The 19863-nt window shown below is 41.7% G+C and overlaps 1 protein-coding gene across 1 annotated transcript in view; it reads right to left on the bottom strand.

The window, feature by feature from the left end:
* SH3RF3 (SH3 domain containing ring finger 3) overlaps positions 1-19863 on the bottom strand; it is a 250219-nt gene that overhangs the window by 11397 nt on the left and 218959 nt on the right. The window contains exon 9 of the mRNA XM_061472665.1: positions 2294-2631. Coding sequence (XP_061328649.1) covers positions 2294-2631 — 338 coding nt within the window. The remainder of the gene's footprint in view (positions 1-2293; positions 2632-19863) is intronic.

Below are 19863 nucleotides of genomic sequence, written 5' to 3'. Positions count from 1 at the left end.
GTTAATTCATAAATCAATTAAAAAATCTTGCCTGCTGTGTATAATTAGGGTTACCTCAATTATAGCTTGTTTTCAGATTTAAGACTCATGAATTAAAATGCTTAAAATCAGAGTAAGTTCCTTACCACCACATACTGCAATTGGAAATATTTACTTAGTTTTTGCAGTCTAAATCTATTTACTCCTGATTCCACCCTGGCTGAGCAGACACAGCTAGCCCGTGTCCCTCTGGTTCTGTTCTGCCACTTAAGATTGTCAATTAAATGTTTCACTATCCAGACCATCATGAGGTGGACTGAGAAATGTGTAGGGTATGGACTAGCCATGGCATATTAAATAATGTGTCTGCCTTCTCCACAGTAAAGCTTTGAGAGCAGCACTACAACAGCCAGTTCTGGAGATATGAGAGGATGGTCTTCCCAGCTGCTTTTCATGGCTACATTTAACTAAAGGTGCAGCATTCCACTGATTTAGTTATACTGGTGCCAAATCTGGTTTATATTGATTTAGCTTTTCTTATAGCGTTAATCTAAACTGATGTAGACCAAATTAAGTGCACCTAAACAGGGACTGTTTTTTCACTTCTTTTACTAAATTGGTTTTTCATGGATTTTAAGGACAAGAGACTACTGTGATAGTCTCCTCTCACTGCCTTCATTACAATGCTGAAGGACTTGTCTGTATTTACTTCTGCTTCAAGTCTAATAGCTGCACATGAACAACAGCATCTCTTTTAGACGAAATGCCCAGCCTAGAGTAAAAATATTTCCATGTCTGTCCTATCTGCAGTCTCTTACAGACTGCTACCAAGACATTTCTAAGCCTGCTCTTTACCAGATGTACCAGAGCTCCCTTTATCAGTCATTGCAAGTATATTGTTTTAAATCTTCCATCGTTCTTTTGCTTCTGGGAGGCCACTCCACTTTGCCTCAGATTTGGCTCTTCTGAAATAAGCTGTTATTCTATGTTCTCCTTACCAGTGGTCTGAATTAGCTCTATACCAAGGAGTCTGCCATTTTCATCACCTACCTCCCACTTCAGACCTCCATTCTGCAACAGCAAAGACTGTATGTTGGACAGTGCAGGTACAACACCCAGCTGTTCCAGAGCTACACTACACACATACACAATCTTTTTCTAATGATATCTGATCTAGAGTTAGATTTGATGCCAGTGAATCGCTTTGCAATCCGCTTAGTATCTGCTATGTCTGTTGTGTACAGTTTATTCAGGAAGACATTCCATGGTAATAAACCAGATAATAACCTGCCTTAAAAAAGTTTAAATATGTTACAGTGTCATTGTTACCTTCCCAACCAAATTTCAACCTGCATTCAGTAAAACACTGTGTAAGGTATGAACTGTCCTTTAGTATCCCTTGTTATGCCCTGCATCCTCTGCTCCATGATCCCAAATGGATTCAGAGTCAGGTGGCTTGCCCAGTCCTTTGCTTTCAGCCTCTTTCATACACTCAGATGAAAACCATATCTTTCAAGCTTCTGGAACTTTACTATTATGCCAAAATAATTTGAAATGTCAACTGCAGAGAGCTCCCTAGACTTCTTCTTGAAAACTGTTTGATGCTCTCATAAAAAACATGCTCTTCTCAATCACTTTTTGAGTGGAAAGCATTTCAATAGTGTTGTATCAGTGTATTATCTGTTCCCTTCCCACTCCTCAAAGTGCAGCCTTGTAGAAAATATTTACCGGAAGCCAATTATGACTCTGCACATGGAGAGCTAGCTCTTTTCTGTACCCCTGTTCCTAGTCAGTCATCTCTCCCTCCCTTTTGTATTTTGATGTTCCCACTCTATTCTTTTTGAGTATCAAGGTGCTGAGCAGGCTGCTGCAATAAACTCCAGAATCACTGGTACATTCCTCTCTAGAAACAAGCTACATTTTTAGTAACAGGTCACTGAAGTTGGCAGTATCCTAAACAACGAGAATTTGAAAAAGTCTTCGGTATTGCAGAACAGGCCAGAGAGGGCCTTGATGAGCAAACACGTTACCCTTGTGGCCCTCAGGCAGGAAGCACCACATGACAGCTCCATAAGTTTATTAGAACATAGGGATACCACTTAAAAAGTGGCCTTTGCCCACAGCATTTGCACCCTTTGGGCTGAGAAGGCACTGCTGTCCTCCAGATTTAAACAAGGCCTGTATGGTGTCATGAACAGGTGCTGCTCACCACTTTTTAAATCATTCTGCAACAACCCTTAAGCAAGTTAAACTTGCAGCCCTTCTCCAAAAGCTCCCTGAGGATGCATACGATCTTAGGAGATACATGGCTTACCTTTCCCGGGGCAAAGGCTTGGGCTCCGGACGAATAGCTGCCATGGAAGAGAGGGGTTGCCTGGCAGGAGAAGGGATGGAAAAATTCAAATCCAAGGATCCTGTTTTCCTGTGAAGAGGCTCCAGCCCCATGGCTCCCTGCATTTCACTCTCGATAGGGCATGAGCCAGCCCTGCCGTGGCTGGAGAGGGAGGAGAGCTCAGGTCCCACTGCCCCTTGCAGGACTCCTTCGATGGCTGCCTGGGGGTCGTGCGTGGGGGACACAGATGGTGGGGAGCGCGACTTCTTTTTTGTTGATGCTCCTGCTAGAAGTTTCAGCAGCCCACTCTTCTTTTCCTTCTGCAAAGGAGCCAAATGAAATACGGGCAGTGAGCAGACGTACTGACTCAGGTTTTCTTTTGGAAAATCTCAGTGTGTGCAGCAGAAAACCTCTGACAACTGCCATGACTAGAAGTGGATCCAGGCAGAACTTGAGCTTTTGGTAATAAAGTTCCTATACAAATCCCTCCCTATCCAACAGGGCTTCAACTCATTCAGAAGAGTAAGGGCCTAACATACTAATTATCTCAATTTTCAAATCCACCTAGGCAGTGATTATGTGTTATTTTAAAGAAATAGTGCATTTACAGTGGGACAGCAAAAGTACATGGGAAGTACAAACTTTCCATGCAGAGAAGCTGGCAGTTGAAGTGTTGCTCTCTCAATGCTAGGAGAATCCTGTCCCTCAATAGAGAAACTTTCCAAAAGTAGGAATCAGGCTCTATGGCTAAAAACTTCCCCTGGGAAGCACAAGGGTCTCAGGAGAGATTTCAGATCCCAGCCCACTTCAAGAGAAGCACCCATCATTACTGCCTCATTTATTACGTGATGCAGATTTACTGTAGGGAGAACGAAGGCACAAGACAGTGGTTTAATAGCTTGTTCCATGTGCTCCCTTTCGCATCCTGCATCACACAGCTGTACTTACTTGTGTCTCCATCCCAGAAGTCACTTCTCCTCATGTGTTAAGGTAAAGGTATCACTTTGATGTTTGAAGATAGACTAAGAATTCACAATTGACAATCACAGTGACAGTGCATGGGAGGTTTCTGAGTTCTAAAAGGGTTTCTGACACTGAAGAATGAAAACTGAAGTTCTAAAAGGGTTTCTGACACTGAAGAATGAAGAAAAAAAATGAAAGGTAACAGCACACCAGTTAATGTGAGGGAAAAAAAAAGGTATAATTCAGTCTGCATCACTAAGACACACATCTGACCTTGTAGGCTCTATAGCAGTGTGTGAAATCCTGCTGCACATTTGCCTCAGGCATACACAAATACCAAATACTATGTCCTTCAAGCTAGCAAGTTTTTTGGGCAGAGGGATTGTGCGCAGAAACTGGCCATCCCCTGGTACACGCTGCACAGCGCTAGGCTGGAGTTGCAACCAGCAATGCTGAGCAGTAAATTTTCCATTATTTTTCTTTGTTTTCCTTAATGACACAAGAAGTTTTGCAGAAGGCCTGTTCAGTGTCTTCCTCTTCTGTCAGAAGTGCAAACCATTACCCAAGACTATATTCAGAGACTCAGGGTTGTGAAGTTCAGCTGTGTTTGATAATTTGTTCTATAATAGGATCCCAGGGGATAGGAATGAACGCAGCAACCGCAATACTTATGGAACAGAAACTATCTCTCTATCTTCAAGCAGGAACACTCTTTGGAAATACAAGCCAGTAATGTATTTATTCTCTGTAGACAAAATGTCCCATGTAGGATTTAAAATGATGCTCTTTTATGTGCTGACTGCTGAAGTAATTTCTCAAAGCAACTTTAAAGAATAGGAGGGCTACAATAATATATATACAAGCATTTAGAAGAGGCTTTGGATTTACTATGGTAAATGTACTTGGAGTATCTGATATCTCTGCTCCCAAAGTTCTTGTTTGCACTTTTTATCTGTCACAGACTGGTAAGGAAACAGAAATACCTTAGACATTTAGACACAGAAGAGCTAAAATGAAGCACAGTTGTTTTCACAGAGACAATGTCCAGTGATTTTTTAAGAGTACAGTAAGAATTACACTTCCAGGTCCCAGTCTCCTGCATACCACCAGTTCCAGCTATATGCTTTGTTTAAAAGGGCGTTTGTCACAGGATGAAAGGATTCGTCCTGCCAAGATGTTCATCGAGGCAGAATCCATGGAAGCTAAGGGAGGCTGGCCATATGGCACCATCAGGTCAAAAAATACTAGCTAAATTCCCTTGGAAACAATAGAGAAGCAGACCAAATGCCCTTGATAAACATCTTTCTCCGATGGGAAGGGACTGTTGTGGGAATTGTAGTAGGTATGCATGCTGGAATTCACCTGAAGCACCAGAAAAATACTTGAGCATTTCTCTCACTCTCCAATTAAGAAATATCTCTGCTGACATCATTATATCAAATTTTAAAGCTCTTCACAAAATTGCTAAACTCTCCTTTCCCTGTGGTGCAATGAAACAATAGCTCTAATGATTCCAGCATACTGTGTCAATATGCATTTGAAGGTGTCTAAAGGTCAGTGACAGAATACAATAGCCATTGTGGGGCTCTGGAGAAACGGCTATTGTGCAGCAGTGAGCACTTTGAGCCCCTTTAATTGGCAGCTTTGCACATGCAAAGTAACTATGTGAACTAAAGCCCTGTATAATGAACAATTAATATTCCTCTGTGGTAGCAGCTTTCCTAATTTTTGCTTCTAATTTAAATACCTTGGCAAATTTTCATCAGAAAAACCTTGTGTGACTTAGACCATTTAAGGCACAGAAGCAAAAATCTTTGGAAAGAAGGAGATGCATATATTCACACCCATCTGCACATTGAAAAGCAGATGAGCCTGACAGTCGTTTAATTTTGTTTACAAGAATGGCTTTCACTCTACATGGTTAACCTTGGCATGAATTTCTACATTCAAGCTACTATCACTCAGATATCAGGGAGCTATAATGAACTTGCTGATGTACCCTTTATTCTACTTTAACAAAAGGAAAAATAAAGGATTGATTTGTAGCCTCCCTGAGTCCACTGAGCATTTTACTAAACTTGTGAGACTAAAAGCTGTGTTCTCTAAAGAGGGAAAGTGACTTACTTCCATTGATAAGCCTAGTCTTGCTAGTCAAAAATCTGAGGAGTCACTGTAGCATTGGGCAAGATATTTAGAGGTGACTGATATTAACCACTTAGGATGCCTGAAGATTAGACATTACATCCAGCTCTGTCTCCCTTTGAATCTGGCAAATGCTCTCAGCCTTCTGGTATCACATTGCCACATCCTCTGCTGATGCTGCTCAGAGTACTTCAAGCAAAACAAGGACTGCTAGGAGCTGATAATTTACTGTGATGTCTCTCAGGAGAAATAGATTGGGTCTGAACCTCCTGTGATGAGCAGTTCAACCTAAACCCCTTTGTGCCTCCTCCCCCCATCTGTAAAAGGGGACTAAGTTAAAACTCCTTCATGTGCAGCTGGAATTTATTAATGACCCCAGTGTTACAAAGCTATACATTTCTTTGGGAGCAACCATTCTTTTCCATGGCTTTATTATTAAAAAAAAAAAAAAAAAAGAAAGAAAAGATTTGGAATGGGATGTTAGTATGCAGTCCCAGTAGTGATTTATTGCAAATGTCCAAGTATTATGAATTCATTTAATATTTAGTGTAATAGCAGCCATCCTTCACAAGAAATTAATATTTATATGGCTGTCCAAGACAGTCCTTTCTTCAGCAGTTTCACTGTAAATCAACAAAGCATTAATGGGCATAAATGCTGTAAAGAAATCTACACCAGTTAGTTACAGATTCTGTGGCTTTTGAAAAGAGGTTAAGTTTAGAGAAGACATACCTGATGACTTTCAGGAATTAAGTTTTTGAGTGAAAAATAATAGATGGTTTACTTTTTCCATTCGCAGACAGCTGTTTTATTGTTTTCTAGGAAATCTGTAATCTACTGAAACATTTGTGTAGTTACTGAGTTTTCTTTGTTTAGTAGCTACATTTCCAACTGACTGCAAAATGTGTTTGACATCCCTGCCTCCTGAACCTGCCAAGGTCAGACATTTGCATTGGTGTTGATGGATGCATCCACAGTATGGACAGCACTTCTCCCATCTTCTGGTTACTGCCCACATGTTTAACTGAATTTAAATCATTACCTTTGTGTTGCTCAGGTTTTATTCTAGGAAGTTCAGAGTCAAAACTTCCAAACCATTAATTTCAAAGGATCAATACCTTGTCAACAAAAAAACCCCAAAAAACTAAAAAGGAAAAAGAGTGAAATCAGGTCTTTCAAATAAATTCCATGCTGTTTCTAGTTAAGAAAAAAAAAAAGAAGAAGAAGAAAAAAGACTGTGAACGCAGACAGAATAGGCAGGTCAGAATTCCTTACTTCTCTAGCAAAGTCTATGCTTGAGACTCTGTTCTTGTGGTGTGTTTTGTGCTACGGTGTAGCAGAAAAGAATCTCAGTGGAAATCAGCCTCTGGCAGCACAAGGATAGGCTGGGTATCATTTCTGTGACCCTGGAACATACACTTGGGGAAGCCAGCACTTGGACAGGTGCAAGTTCCTCTCTTTACATCATGGTGGGAATGTCTGGAAAAGTGAATACAGTCTGAGCTTAAAAACTCATGAAGGACTAGATCAAAATTAAAGTCTCAGATATGTAAATGTTGAAATATTTTGCTTCACAGTAATTGGGGATGATTTTTCCCCTCATTAATAACCCCACTTGAAGATAATAACTAGCTCTTCTTTCAGCTTCAGAGATGAGATGAGCACAGAGATGAGATGCAGCTACTTCGCTGATGACTGAGTGATAACAAAGTCCCTTGTCTGCAAAGCAATAATCATGCCATAATCCAAATACCAATTACAATTATATGTACTGGCTATATAAATACATACCTTATTCCTTTTTTTTTTTTAATTTTTTTTTTACACAACCCTAATAAACAGAAAAGTCTGTTTTAGTTTTATTAATCTGCAATTCCTAATACTTAATTTCCTACCTATCCGGGCTCATTAAATAGATGAGGAAACCTTACAATAGCTGATAGAAAAACTGTCTCTAGCCATTGAAATGAGTTAATTTCTCATGCAACACCAGTTATACCAATAGATATGAGAGCCAGAGGGAGAAAAAAGGTTTCATTTAAAAATGAAGAAAAGAGAAACAAAACTGTTTAAATGATACACTGAGCCCTAGAGAACAAATGTGGAACTCATCTGTCAGTCAGTACCCCCAAATCACCACTTTTACTGCTTGTTTAACTTGGTCAGTGCTGGTTTCAGTACTTTTAAGTTAGTGTCTGGAGAACAGTGCATTTTTATTCTGATTCCAACTTGGTTCTCACTGATTGATGCTTGAATTGAAGGAGTAGGTGGTATTCTGGATCACATCTTTTAGGAAAAAATCTATCTGGGTTTTAAGAATCTGTAACATTACTTGACTTGAGATTTTGGTAATTATTCATAAAGCACAAAAAAACAAACCAGCATCATCTCAAAGCAAAGCTTTAGGTCTGGGATGCCTTTGGGTATGTATTTATCGTTTGCAGTTTGCCACTATTTCTCATGAGGTGTAGATGACATACTAAAGAAGACAACAGTAATTACTTACTACACGATTACTTCTGATTTTAGGGAAAAACTAGTTTTATATCACATATTGTATGGAAATATGTTTCAAAGATTTATTTTTTAATGGAGACAACTGCTTCTAGCCAGAAGTCTGTTATAATCTCAGCATAAAATTTACATGACAAGGAAAAGAAAGGATCATTAGATCTTAAATCCCAGTGACAGTAACATGCATGTGTACGTGCACAAATATCTTAAACTCATGGTCATTAATTTGAAGATAACTAGAATTAAAGCCATGAGAAAATAAGTAAAATGTCTTGCAGCTAGACCTGATTGAGGATTTTAGATGTTTTGAAAACAAAACTGAGAAGAAATAGTGTTCAGGTCCCAGTACAGCAAAGCATATAGGCACTTCATCGTGTGCTTTTGTTGAACTGGGGTGGAAGCAAGGCTCTAGAGACTACTAAAAGAGATAAAGAGGGAATCTAAAAATATATTTGAATATTCACTTTAGAAGGAATAGCAGATCTTTCAAATACTGGAACAAAGTTAAATGCTAGCTCAAAGGGGGAAAAAGAATTGAAGAGGAAGTAGAGTCTCAGCTATCGTTTAGCTTCCTGGAGGCTGCTGAATTTGTAACAGGCAAAAGGTAAAAGGAACACTAGCACTACTAACAGTGAATGAGTGACCGATTGTCTGCTACACTGATACTGTCTTTTTTCTGTGTCTGAGGGAGGGAGAAGCTGATGGATGGATAGTTTTGCATTTTTTTGCTTTCCGAGTGTGGTATGTAGGGAATAGGTGATGGTTATGTAAAGGATGGAAAGTTGTTAAGATATGCAAATTACTCCATGCCCCAATAACAGTTTTCAGTGATATTTTTTAGTGGTAACAGCTGAAACAGAGCACCAGGGAATTGAAAACTCCTGCTGTGATGAAGTAATTCAAAATTGTGTACTGATAAAGTGAAATGCAAGGACAACATCAAAGAACATGATGAAACCATGGTTCTTATGAAGCCTGTGGCAACATTTAGTCTACTTCGAAGCAGCCACTGTCTCTAGAACTAAGCTTAGATGGAGGTGGTTTAGTCCTGATTTTAGCCTATTTCTTTCTTTGAAGTATGAGCAACCTCTTTGGGAACACAAATGAAGGGAGTAGGAATGATATCCTTGTGCATATTTGACATTCAGCTCCCTTCTTCACTCAGCAATCCACTGGATATTTAATTATCCTACAACAAGTAAGGGAACTTCAGCACAAAGCATTGAGATCTCCCCTTCTCTGCTCCAATTTTCTGACCCCTACACAGCCCATACAGGGAGGTGTAAAGCATAAAGACATCCCCTGGGGAATGAGAACCCCCTCTCAGGAGAAAACTCAATAAAGGAGTTTCATGCGAGTGCTTCCAGTGTGGGATGCACAAGCATGAACAAGAGTTCCTGCTCAGTTGTATAAGAAATCCTCATCCTTTATTTCTGGAAGGAAACCTTGACACCCTGCAGAGCTGGGCACATGCCATGAATCCCAAGTGGAAGCAGGTAACCTACTCAGAGAGGAAAAAACAAGATCCAAGCCACCTTTCCCTTACCAGTATCTTCTGCTGGCTTAGTGCCATGGTTTCAGCTGGGATAGAGTTGATTTTCTTCCTAGTAGCTGATACAGTTCTGTGTTTTGGATTTGTGATGAGAATAATTTTGATAACACACTGATGTTTTTAGTTGTTGCTAAATAATATTTATACTAAGTCAAGGACTCTCCAGGTTCCCATACTGCCCTGACAGCAAACAGGCTGGGGGCACAAGAAGTTGGGAGGAGACGCAACCAGGACAGCTGACCCCAACTGGCTGAAGGGATGGATATTCCATATGGCATTATGCTCAGTATGTGAATCCTATGGGCAAAGTTAGCTAGGGCCACTGCTTGGGAATTGGCTGGGCACCAGTTGGCAGGTGGTTAGCACTTGAATTGTTCATCACTTGGTTTGTATATTCTAATTCTATTACTAATAATTATTTTTTCCCTTCCTTTTCTAGATGATTGAACTGTTTTTATCTCAACCCATGAATTTTCCATTTTTTGTTTCCTGATTCTCTCTCTCCTCACACTGGGCAGGGGGGAGGGAGAAAGTGGGTGTGTGGTGTTTAGCTGCCTGCTGGGTTAAACCATGACACTCAGACATCAGTTCTGCTTGTCAGATTTTGTGAATTCCACTTTCTAGGCACTTAATTCTACCCTCACCTCAAATAGCAATTATGAATTCCAGTAGAAAGCAAGAGCCTTAAAGGTAAATAAACCTCCATACTCAGCAAAAGTTAATGCTCATTGTGAAATTGGCCAAAAAATGAATGCAGAAGGTGCTCTAGGAATACAAATCCAAAGCATTCCCATGCTGCTATTGACTCTAAACTGGCTATTTTCACACAGAGAAGGAGTCACTCCTAAAATCTCATGCTCATCAATGTCAAAAAGGCAAAAGAGAAGACTGGGAATTGTTAGGAAAGGTCTAGTGAAAGAGGTAAAAAAACATCTGTAGAAAACACTGCTGTGGGAAGCTCTACCTTCCTGAATGCTGTGTGCTCTTCTGGCCACTGCAGCTGGAATATGATATTGCACAACTACGCACAGCACAGAGAAGGGCAGAGGGACCCTGAAAGGTATTGAACTACTGTACATTGGAGATGCCCGCTTGGAAAGCAGACAACTGACAGGGAATATGATAATGGTCTGTGAACTCCCTACCTACACAGAGAAAGTATCTTGGGAACAGATAAATTATTTTCCACAATACAGGAATTAGGGGGAAACTAATGAGATTATCAGGCATATGGTCAAAACTAAAAAATAGGAAGCACTTTTTCACACAACACATAATTAAATGGAGATTTACTACACACAGTATCAAGGAAGCCAAAAGTATGAACTAGTTCAAAGTGGATTAGACAAATTAATGGAGAACAGATATAACAAGGCTATTAAAATAATGGTATGGATCCAATCTCTGCTTCAGGAAGTCCCAACATGTAAATGAAGCAGCAGTTACAGCATACACAGGATGACTCCACCTTGCTACAAAGAGATCATAAAACCAGTGAGAATTATTGCTATGATAAAAAAATTAGCTGTTTGGGCAAGAGCATAGGAAATTGGACAAAGCCAGGAATGAGCCCTCCCCTGTGCCCTCCCAGCTTTGGGAAATCAGCTGTTCAGAGATTTCCTCAGCTGCAGGGGTCTGAGAGAGGGCAAAAGGCAGCCGGCAGGATGCAGTGTCAGCCAAGGAAGAGACGCAAAAGGTTGGGAACTGCAACCCCAGAGCACTTCCACAGCTCTGCAACTGCCGTTTGGATTCCTCAGCTCCATCTCTGTTGTGCAAAACATCATAGACCAAAGGCTGCAGTGCTTACTCTGCACCAAGGAGCCACAAAACTACTGGTGATAGAGCTGACAGGGGTCTATTACTTCCCAGAGCTCCACCTCCTTCCTGACCTGTCACTGCACTGCTTTTGTCTGTACCAAGGACTTCCTTGGAGCTACCATGGAGGTCTCCTACATAAGATTACACTGTGTCTGAAAGACCTAGCCTGAACTAAAGCCCAGGAAATGTTAAACCTTTGTTTTAATACAAATCAAGTATGTCTAGATGATTTAGGCAACTCTGGTAAACTAACTGTACTTTCCAGAGAATATAAGCAAAACAGCTGGATGGAGTATGAGTACCCTTCTGAAACTTTAGGTTCATTTATTCAAACTCGAGTAGAATCTGTCACATCTTCACTGACAGTACAGGATTATGAAATGAGAAAAAGATGTATAAATACATAGACAAACTGCTTAGAATTAGTCTTTCTAAATAAGATTTAAACTGACTGGTTAGTCAGCTCCTTGTCTTTCATAAGGAAGTGAAAAAGATTTATTGGTCCTGGGGAGCACTGGGAGCAATACTCACATTTTGCAGAAAGCCAAGGCAAATTCACTTACTGAACAAGTGAATGCAAGAGAATCAATGACAGACATCAGGATGTGCTTTGACATACTCTAATCTTACACATACTTATCTCTGGCTCTCCCAATTCATAAGGGATGGATTTTATTTCAGAAGCAACCAGTTAAGTGCCCGGTTTTGCTTGGTAATCTTATTAAATGACAGGCAAGTGAGACTTGTATTTTTATGGAAAACAGAAACATGTAGCTATAAGGCTTGGATTAGTGGAGGTGATCTTGTCCCTTGTTGCTGATCTATCTATTCCCGCTTGGTTGATATTGTTCCAGCAGCTGTGCCACCTCAGGCTGTAATTTCAGCACTTCCAAAAAAACTAAATGGTATTTGGCTGGCCTGCACTCAGAGAGAAGATTGCTTGTGGAAAATTCAGGCATCACAGGAGGTATATTCTCTCAAAATCAGTTCCCCATGGAAGAGAAAAAGGGTTGTTTGTGGACAATGAAAAATTGCCAGGATTTGCGTTCACTACACACTTGAATACATTACAGCGGAATAATTCCTACAAACAATTCATCAGCTTGTAAAAGATGCATTTAGCTAGAGACAGAGGAGTCAGCTGAGACTGACAGAATGTATCACATCCACACGTATGGGGGCCAAGAGGTGGCGAAACCAGAAACTCCTCTTGCTCAAGCAACATAAACCCAAAAATCAGCTGAGCTTCGCACTGCTGCTGGGGCAGTTGGGGCTGGGGGAGGGGTGGGAATGAGAGGGGCTCTGATGGTTCTCAGGTGGTCTGATATTTTAGAAGCAAGTCCTTGACACCTTCAAAGCCACACGCATGAGAATTTTGCTCTCTGAAGGCAGCCCGCCAGTTTTGGCAGCTCCTGAGCATCAAATCAGAGCATCCAGAATAGGATTCTTAATGTATTTCATGCATTAAAAAAAACCAGGTCTTGCTCCTGTTACTTCCTGCCCTTATGACAGTGAGTGTCTCAAACAAGGCAAGTGATACTTTACTAGCATCAAAAAGAGAAATGGCAATGTGCTTTAGCTGATGGCTTTTCTGGGAGTGAGGGGAAGCTCAGCCTCTCAGCGTCCATGGGAGTGCAGGGAGTCCCAGGTGCTCTGTATCCATGGGCATTGCAGGCCTTGCTGCACCCAGCAGCACTGCGCAGCAACAGAGCTGTTGTCTGGTGCGCTCTGAATTGGGGTGTGATCAATTATTACAGTGCATGAGCTTTGCAGGCAAAGTGGCAGAGGTTTCTGCAATCTGCCATCAGCTGTGCTAAAGGCATTTTCAGTCCTGCATTTCCAAGCAATGCCCTGTGAATTACTCTGGGATACCCAGAAGTGGCTGAAGTCCTTTTCTTTTATAGGAACCAATTGATCATGTCTACTCTCTAAGAAACGAAGAAAGAATCTCAGAGTTGTTTTAAAGGATTGCAAAGTAAGTGGCTGCCAGTGTCAGAGGAATATAAACAACAATTTCTTTGATAAAGTGACCAAGGTACTGTTGCTTTGAAAATGTCACAACACTTGTGTTGCAATAACTAGCAAGCTTTGTAATAGCAAAAGGCTCTTTTCAGCAGAAATTGGATTTCATCTTTTTTCCTTGTTTAGTCTTTTTTTTACTTAAAAAATAAAAATGGAGCTATCAAAGACCATTTCCTAAAAAGCCTCCCAGTACCTTTATACTAAAAGGTCAGGTCTTTAGGAAGTATGAAATGCCCCCTTCTCAGATTAAAGAGCTGAGCAAGAAGGATCATACATGAAAAAGAGAGCTAACCAAAGGGAACAACTAGGGCATAAGTAGGGAAGGGGAGTCAGTAACATTATGGATTTTTTTCCTTTTGCATTAGGCCTGGTTTTACATTGCAATCCTATTCCTCCATTCTACCTTCCCTTCCTTTGTCTGTTTTATCCACTTATTTTTCCCCTGCAGGTATGACCATACAATGAAATGCAATTGAGTTGCACTGATTTAACTAATTACTACTTGCCAAGTGTGCCACCTAAGCCTGTATTCCTCATTTCCTCACCCTACCCCAACTGTGAGACAAAACATGTTAGCTCAAATGCCAGGTTTATGGTGGTTTGTCCAAGGACAAATATCAAAGGACAAACTTTATATCAAAAATGTCCAAGATGCCCAACAACATGCTTTATATCAAAACTGGTAGTAGGATAATTTTAGTGGTGCAGGCAGTGAGCAGCATCTCACATGGGTTAAACACATAGTCATATCTGTAATCCCAAGACCTCTCTGGACACGGATTTATTCCTTGTCTGGAGCATGCTATGCAGTGACATCTGGTTTGGGTTTGCACATGCAACTATTGCAGAAATAGTTAGCAGTGACAACACACGTACAGTGTATTCCTCTTTACTTTGCCAGCTAGTTGACTGATGCAGAAGAGACCAGTATGACCTGAAACAAAAGGTGGATCCTGTCAACTAATAGCAAGAAATGGTCAATTTTAACACACAGGCTCAAAATGCCCATGTGAAGATGTTGGTCACATACACCTCACATCTGAAAATGGCAGAAAATTTATAAAGTTAAAATCACTACTGCATCAGAGCAGAAATTACAGCTTTGTCATAATAGCCCATCTCCAAGCCTGCCTGCCATATATGAAGATGAAAAACCCTTTACACAAGTCAGATAACAGTGCAAGATTTCCCCTTGACTGAAGTGGTTGATTGACTGATGGTCTGTACAGACTGACAGCCTTTCTTATTTTCTTTTTAGCAAAACAGTGTAGGTAAACATTGACTTAGAATTCTCTCATCTTCAATTCCATCATGGCTGATTGGAATGTCTCTGCTTATAAAGATAAGAGAATTAGTAGTTCATTAGTTAAGCAATCATGACTTCTATTCAAACTCCTGTACTGTGATTATTTTGCAGTATCTGACAATCTTCCCACAACAGAGCAGGCAATATGACGAATGTCATGCAGAAATTTGTTCTTTCAACTTCTTCCTGCTAGAACAGCAGTGTGTGTTTGAGGGGTCCCTTCCAGACTTGCACTATCCCTCTTTTTCTACCAGCAGCAGTCACGCAAGAACTCAAACTGCAGATAACCAGATGCTACCAGCTGCTTTGCAGTATTTTCCAGTTAATGACTTTCTGCCAAACCAAGAGGACATTTCAGGTAGGTGCCAACAGGGCTTGTCTCAGTGCCAGCACTAGTCAATCTTTTCATTAATTACTTGGTAGGTGAGCTAGAGAGGGCACTTTTAAAATCAGCAGTGGGCACTGAGCTGATGAAGTTTACAAGTAGGTGAAAGTTGCACTGATTTCAGCTGGGATAGAGTTAAATAGCTTTGTAGTAGCTTGTATGGTGCTCTGTTTCAGATTTGCGAGCACACAACAGTAATAACACATCCCATTTTAGTTATTGTTGAGCAGTGCTTGCACAGCATCAAGGCCTTTGTTGTTTCTCATGCTACCCCATCAGTGAGTAGTCTGGGGGTGCACAAGAAGTTCAGAAGGGACATATTCAGGACAACTGACCCCAGCTGACCAAAGGGATACACCAGACCACATGACATCATGCTCAGCAATAAAAGGTGGAGAAAGAAGGAGAAAGGGGGGACATTGAGAGTGATGGCATTTGTCTTCTCAAGTAACTGTTACATGTGGTGGAGCTCCGTTGTCCTGGAAATGGCTGAACACCTGCTTGCTGATGGGAAATGGTGAATTAAATGCTTTACTTATGAAAAGATCTTTATTTCAATCCATGAGTTTTCTCATTTTACCCTTCTGATTCTCTCACCTTTCCAACTGTGGCAGGGAGTGAGTGAATGGCTGTGTGAGGCTAAGATGCCTGCCAGGGTTAACCTATGGTAAAATGATAAACAGCGTAAGAATTCAGAACAATTTTCATAAAATGGTGAAATGATCTCAAATCACCATGATGAAATCTGCAAAGTCAAGCATGACAAAACTAACACTAGAGGCAATGTAGGCCCACTGATGAACGGGATGGGTGCGCTGGTGACAGAAGATAGAGATGGCAGAGTTACTGAATGCCTTCTTTGTCTCTGTCTACTCTGCTGCAGGTAGTCCTGAAGAGCCCTGTACCCCTGAGACCTTAGATGAAGTCAGGTCGACGGAGCGGTTTGCCTTAGTCGATGAGGAATGGGTTAGAGACCAGTTGAGCAATCTGGACATCCATAAATCCATGGGTCCAGATGGGATGCACCCGCGGGTGCTGAGGGAACTGGCGGAAGTCATTGCTAGACCACTCTCCATCATCTTTACCAAGTCTTGGGAAATGGGAGAGGTGCCTGAGGACTGGAGGAAAGCAAATGTCACTCCAGTCTTCAAAAAGGGCAAGAAGGAGGACCCCAGTAACTATAGACCTGTCAGCCTCACCTCCATCCCTGGGAAAGTGATGGAACACCTTATCCTTGGTGCCATCTTAAGGCATATCAAGGATAAGAGGGTTATGAGGGGCAGTCAACATGGCTTCACCAAGGGGAAATCATGCTTGACCAATCTCTTAGCCTTTTATGAGGAATTAACACGGTGGATGGATGATGGCAGAGCGGTGGATGTGGTCTACCTTGACTTCAGCAAAGCATTTGACACAGTCTCCCACAGCATCCTCACAGCTAAATTGAGGAAGTGTGGACTGGATGATCAGGTAGTGAGGTGGACTGCGAACTGGCTGAAGGAGAGAAGCCAGAGAGTTGTAGTCTATGGGGCGGAGTCTAGTTGGAGGCCTGTAACTAGTGGAGTGCCTCAAGGGTCAGTACTGGGACCGGTATTATTTAATATATTCATCAACGATTTAGATGAGGGAATTGAGTGTACTATCAGCAAGTTTGCTGATGACACTAAGCTGGGAGGAGTGGCTGACACGCCAGAAGGCTGTGCTGCCATCCAGCGAGACCTGGACAGGCTGGAGAGTTGGGCAGGGAATAACTTGGTGAAATATAACAAGGGAAAGTGTAGAGTCCTGCATCTGGGCAGGAACAATCCCAGGTTCCAGTATAGGTTGGGAAACGACCTGTTAGAGAGCAGTGTAGGGGAGAGGGACCTGGGGGTCCTAGTGGACGACTGGATGACCATGAGCCAACACTGTGCCCTTGTGGCCAAGAAGGCCAATGGCATCCTGGGGTGTATTAGAAGGGGGGTGGTTAGTAGGTTGAGAGAGGTCCTCCTTCCCCTCTACTCTGCCCTGGTGAGACCCCATCTGGAATACTGTGTCCAGTTCTGGGCCTCTCAGTTCAAGAAGGACAGGGAGCTGCTGGAGAGAGTCCAGCGCAGGGCAACAAAGATGATTAAGGGAGTGGAGCATCTCCCTTATGAGGAAAGACTGAGGGAGCTGGGTCTCTATAGTTTGGAGGAGACTGAGGGGTGACCTTATTAGTGTATATAAATATATAAAGGGGGAGTGTCACGAGGATGGAGCCAGGCTCTACTCAGTGGCAAACAATGATAGGACAAGGGGTAATGGGTACAAACTGGAACACAAGAGGTTCCACTTAAACTTGAGCAGAAACTTCTTCTCAGTGAGGGTGACGGAACACTGGAACAGGCTGCCCAGGGAGGTTGTGGAGTCTCCTTCCCTGGAGACATTCAAAACCCGCCTGGACACATTCCTGTGTAACATTATCTAGGTGTTCCTGCTCCGGCAGGGGGATTGGACTAGATGATCTTTCGAGGTCCCTTCCAATCTCTAGCATACTGTGATACTGTGATACATGCTACAGTTAGGAAGGAGAAATCAAATGCAGAGATGCAAAATGAGAAGTGACTGCCCAGTCAGCAGCTCTGAAGAAAGGGATGCAGGAATTACAATGGACCAAAAACTGGTTGTGAGTCAAGATGCTGCTGTGAAAAAGCTGAAATATATCTGGAAACCTATTAACAAACATTTAATATATAAACCATGGAAAGTGCTTATTCCTTTGTAATTGGCACTTACAAGGTCTCAGCAAAACTTCACTCTGGGCCACTGCTCTTTAAGACAACAGCAAGTTGAAGGCTGTCCAGAGGAGAGCTGAAAGTGTAATCAGAAGCCTAGATAGTATTAACTGTGAAGAAAGGCTAAGAACTGGGCTTTAAAAAGTCGGAAAATCAGTTCTCTCTTTCAAGTCATGATCAAAGCCTAGCTTATGCATTTCCCTTGCCACAGCAGGCACCACCGTGTTGATAGGATCTGGCTGCCCAAACCTCCCCCTTTTTTTTTTTCTCAAAACTTAAATTATGAAGGGAATAGACATCTCTGAAGTCATCCAAAAAATGAGCTAGTTCCATTTTAAAATATCTCGATTCTGAGCTGACCATGAATTGGGACTGAAACTACAGTACAGAAAATCTACTTTACTGCAAAATAAGTTGGCCATGGGCTCACATTAAATTATGTCTTCTGTCCCTGTGGCATCTGGTGATGAAGCCCAATGCCAGTCTGCTGTTAGCATGCTGAATGCCGTGAGCTGTGAGTGAAGATTTAGCTTCTGTAGTCTTAACTTACAGAAACGTATCAGTGACTACGAAGCAAACAAACTATATGCACAAAAGCAAAGCAACAGGTTGAGTTCTGCCTTTATAATGAACTGTTTTCTAAAAGGTTGACTGCTTGACACCCTTTATTAATTCATTACAGGCCGCCTGCAGATGTAGTGTCTGAAAAACAACTTTTGCATGATGTACTTTCTGAATTCCTGAGACTGATGTGCGCTCCAGAGGGCATAATAGGAGTAATTTTTTCTCAGTCATTCAGACACCATCACTGACTCCATGTCTTGACTTGGTCTGAAGGGAATTACTAGATGCTTGAGACATTTAGCCAAAAAAATAACCCAGACTGATTATAAAGCGGCTTTACCGTTTGGCAAGAGAAAAGCTGAGGGCTTGTGAATCTTTCTGCTGTTACTGCAAAATGAAAAATAAACAAAAATATACAAAATAAGATAAATATCCCTTTGCTATAACTTGGTTATGCCCTCGAGTTATATGATAAAAACAGGAACATGCCACAGATATCTGTTTTCTCTTATAACAGCTTGTTCCTACGGTACTGATGTTTCTCAGAAACTGCAGTTTCATTTAGTTTATGTAATTCTTCCAACAGAGCTTACTGATGTACTTTTGCATTGATGCTAGAGATTTTAACCCATTTATTATACATAACTATAGAGAAAAGCAAGGAAAAATACCATTACCTGTGTGACTGGAAAAAAGAAACATAGCCATGGAAAAGTTGATTATAACCAATTTTCACAGGAAAGTTTCAACTTTGTCTCCATAAAACAACTGCACTAACACTTGAGATGCTTGTATCTAAGTGAAAAATCTCTGTTGCCTCTTGGTGGCTTAAGACTTACTGGTTTGTGAATTCATAGTTGGAAAACCACTGAGGAAAGCAAATGAGTCCTGGACACATGGGAGTCCATGATGCCACCAACTCTCACATGTTTTTTTTTCATTGTTTTCAAGATATCCAGCTTCTTACTGTGTTTTTCTACTGGAATGGTTTTGTGTCTTTGTTCCTGGGAGTGGTAGGGCAGTGCCAGCCCCGTGCCAGCGCTGTGTGTTACTGCTCTGAAGCAGAAAGAGGACAGGGACAGGCACAACATTTGGACTCTTTGTTTTTTTACCTGTGCATGGGAATTGGGAGCTTGATGTTATGAGGGAAGGAGGAATCAAACCATGTTCTTTAGGAACAGGGCAGGGATAGGGCAGAAGCTGTGATGGGATGCTCAGCTGCTGAGTTGTGCAGTCTGGGATGGGGACTGGCCCCTATGATCCCTCAACAGCTGGAATGTGTCAATGTCTCCCATTGATACCACAAGAATGGTTTCATTTCACCTGCCTAATCCAAAGAGGTGCTTGCCACCCCTCCCACAGCCTAGTCCCATCCAGCTGCCCGGTCCTATCCAGCCATCTGGTCCTGCGTGATTCCTTCTGCAGGCAGGGGAATGCCATGGGAACGCCAGTGTCGGGATGCTCACATACAGACATGCACAGGCACTCGTGCACACACACGCCTCCAGCCTTCTGCTTCCATCACTCCCT

Source organism: Pezoporus flaviventris, unplaced genomic scaffold, assembly GCF_033815535.1.
Source record: "Pezoporus flaviventris isolate CSIRO_AGI_PZ_B2104156 unplaced genomic scaffold, CSIRO_AGI_Pfla_v1 ptg000072l, whole genome shotgun sequence".
NCBI lineage: Eukaryota > Metazoa > Chordata > Aves > Psittaciformes > Psittacidae > Pezoporus > Pezoporus flaviventris.
The sequence above is the reverse complement of the archived record's forward strand: the minus strand, read 5'-3'. Positions and strand labels throughout refer to the sequence as shown.